Here is a 1,580-nt window from a genome sequence, read left to right as displayed (position 1 = left end):
TAATCATTGAATGCAATAGATGCAGCGAGGTTCTGAAAACACAGGGTGCGATTCAAAAGGTAAAGTTAGACGTAAGTCTAACTTTACGACTTTTGGTATTCACAAAGAGCATTTACTACTCGTAAATACCCTTTGTGAATACCGACAGTCAGTAAAGTTAGACATTCGTCTAACTTTACTTTGTGAATCGGGTAATCAAGCTGCTCTCTATAGGTATCGGTACTAATGCTTAAATGGTACAATAGATCAATATAGCCATTATCAAGACATTGTTTTTGATCTGGCATTTACTAGTGAGTGAGAAGTTGTTGAATTCAGACACCTCAAGTCAACGCAGGCTTTGCTGACTGAAGAACACGGCTCTGACACTCTGTGCACTGGGGCAGACAGGCGGCTGGCTATTGTTTGAACGGCCATCTTTACGTCCTTATTTCTCACGCTGTAGATCAAGGGATTCAACATGGGGACCAGCACTGTGTAGAAAAAAGACACCACACCATTATGAGTCAGGACATTGCTGGAGCTAGGTTGGAAATATGTTGTGCTTGCCGTGCCATAGAATAACGTGACAGCCATGAGGTGGGAGCCACAGGTAGAGAAGGCCTTCCGCCTGCTTTCTGCAGATCGACATTTAAGGACCGTGAACAAGATGAACATGTACGATATGAAGATACTGGTAAAGAAGCACATTCCCAAAAGCCCGCCGACTGTGAACAGCAGAATATAATTGGGCAGCGTGTCGGTGCATGCCAGCTTCAGCAAGGTCGGCATCTCGCAGATAAAGTGCGGAATTTCATTGTTGCCACAGAATGGCAAGCACATGGTAGGAACAGTGAGAGTGAGTGAGTACAGCACGCTCACTGTGTATGACAGAGCCACTAGTTTAAGGCACTTGCGGTTGCTCATGATGATTCGATAATGCAAAGGATGGCATATTGCAATGTAGCGGTCGTACGCCATTAGGGAAAGGAGCGAGGAGTCCGCACATCCCATAGCAATGAATCCAAATATCTGGACACCGCATCCAGCGAGCGAAATCATGGCCTCCAGTGCCATGAAATTCCATAGTGTGCTCGGTACGAAGATGGAGGAAAGCAGGAAGTCACTGAAGGATAAATTGCTGATGAAATAATACATAGGAGTGTGAAGGCGAGGACTCAGTCTTATAATCAGAATCATTCCAATGTTTCCTATCATGTTGGCAGCATACAGGACCAGAAACAGGACAAAGAGCAGAATCTTCTTCTTGGAGTCACGGGTTATTCCAAGGAGAATAAAGTCAACCATAGATGTTTGGTTTCCAGCGTTCATTTTTTTGTCTGAGTGCCTCCCCCTTGAATAAAAACAGAGAACAGAATGAAAGTCATATTCGTACAAATGGCAGACAGTAACGAAGAGGAGACAAACAAGAAACAAAAATTAGGGGTAATGAAAAATAGAAACTGCAAAAAGCGGAGCCGTGGAGAATCAACAGAATTACATATTGTAGTAAACACCCAAAGACAGTAAGAAATTAGGCAGAAAAAATTAAGTATAGAAATGTGAGAAGCGTAAAGACACATGGTAATTTAACAGTGACA

General features: G+C 43.2%; 1 protein-coding gene across 1 annotated transcript; it reads right to left on the bottom strand.

The window, feature by feature from the left end:
• Positions 1 to 261: 261 nt before the first annotated feature.
• LOC147712957 (olfactory receptor 5J3-like) lies at positions 262 to 1,311 on the bottom strand. Its single transcript, XM_086919743.1, has one exon. The coding sequence runs from the start codon at positions 1,309 to 1,311 to the stop codon at positions 262 to 264; it is 1,050 nt and encodes a 349-aa protein (XP_086775869.1).
• Positions 1,312 to 1,580: the final 269 nt, after the last annotated feature.

This window comes from Lissotriton vulgaris, chromosome 5 (genome assembly GCF_964263255.1).
Source record: "Lissotriton vulgaris chromosome 5, aLisVul1.2, whole genome shotgun sequence".
Taxonomy (NCBI): domain Eukaryota; kingdom Metazoa; phylum Chordata; class Amphibia; order Caudata; family Salamandridae; genus Lissotriton; species Lissotriton vulgaris.
Note: the sequence above shows the minus strand (reverse complement) of the source record. Positions and strands in the feature narration are given on the sequence as shown.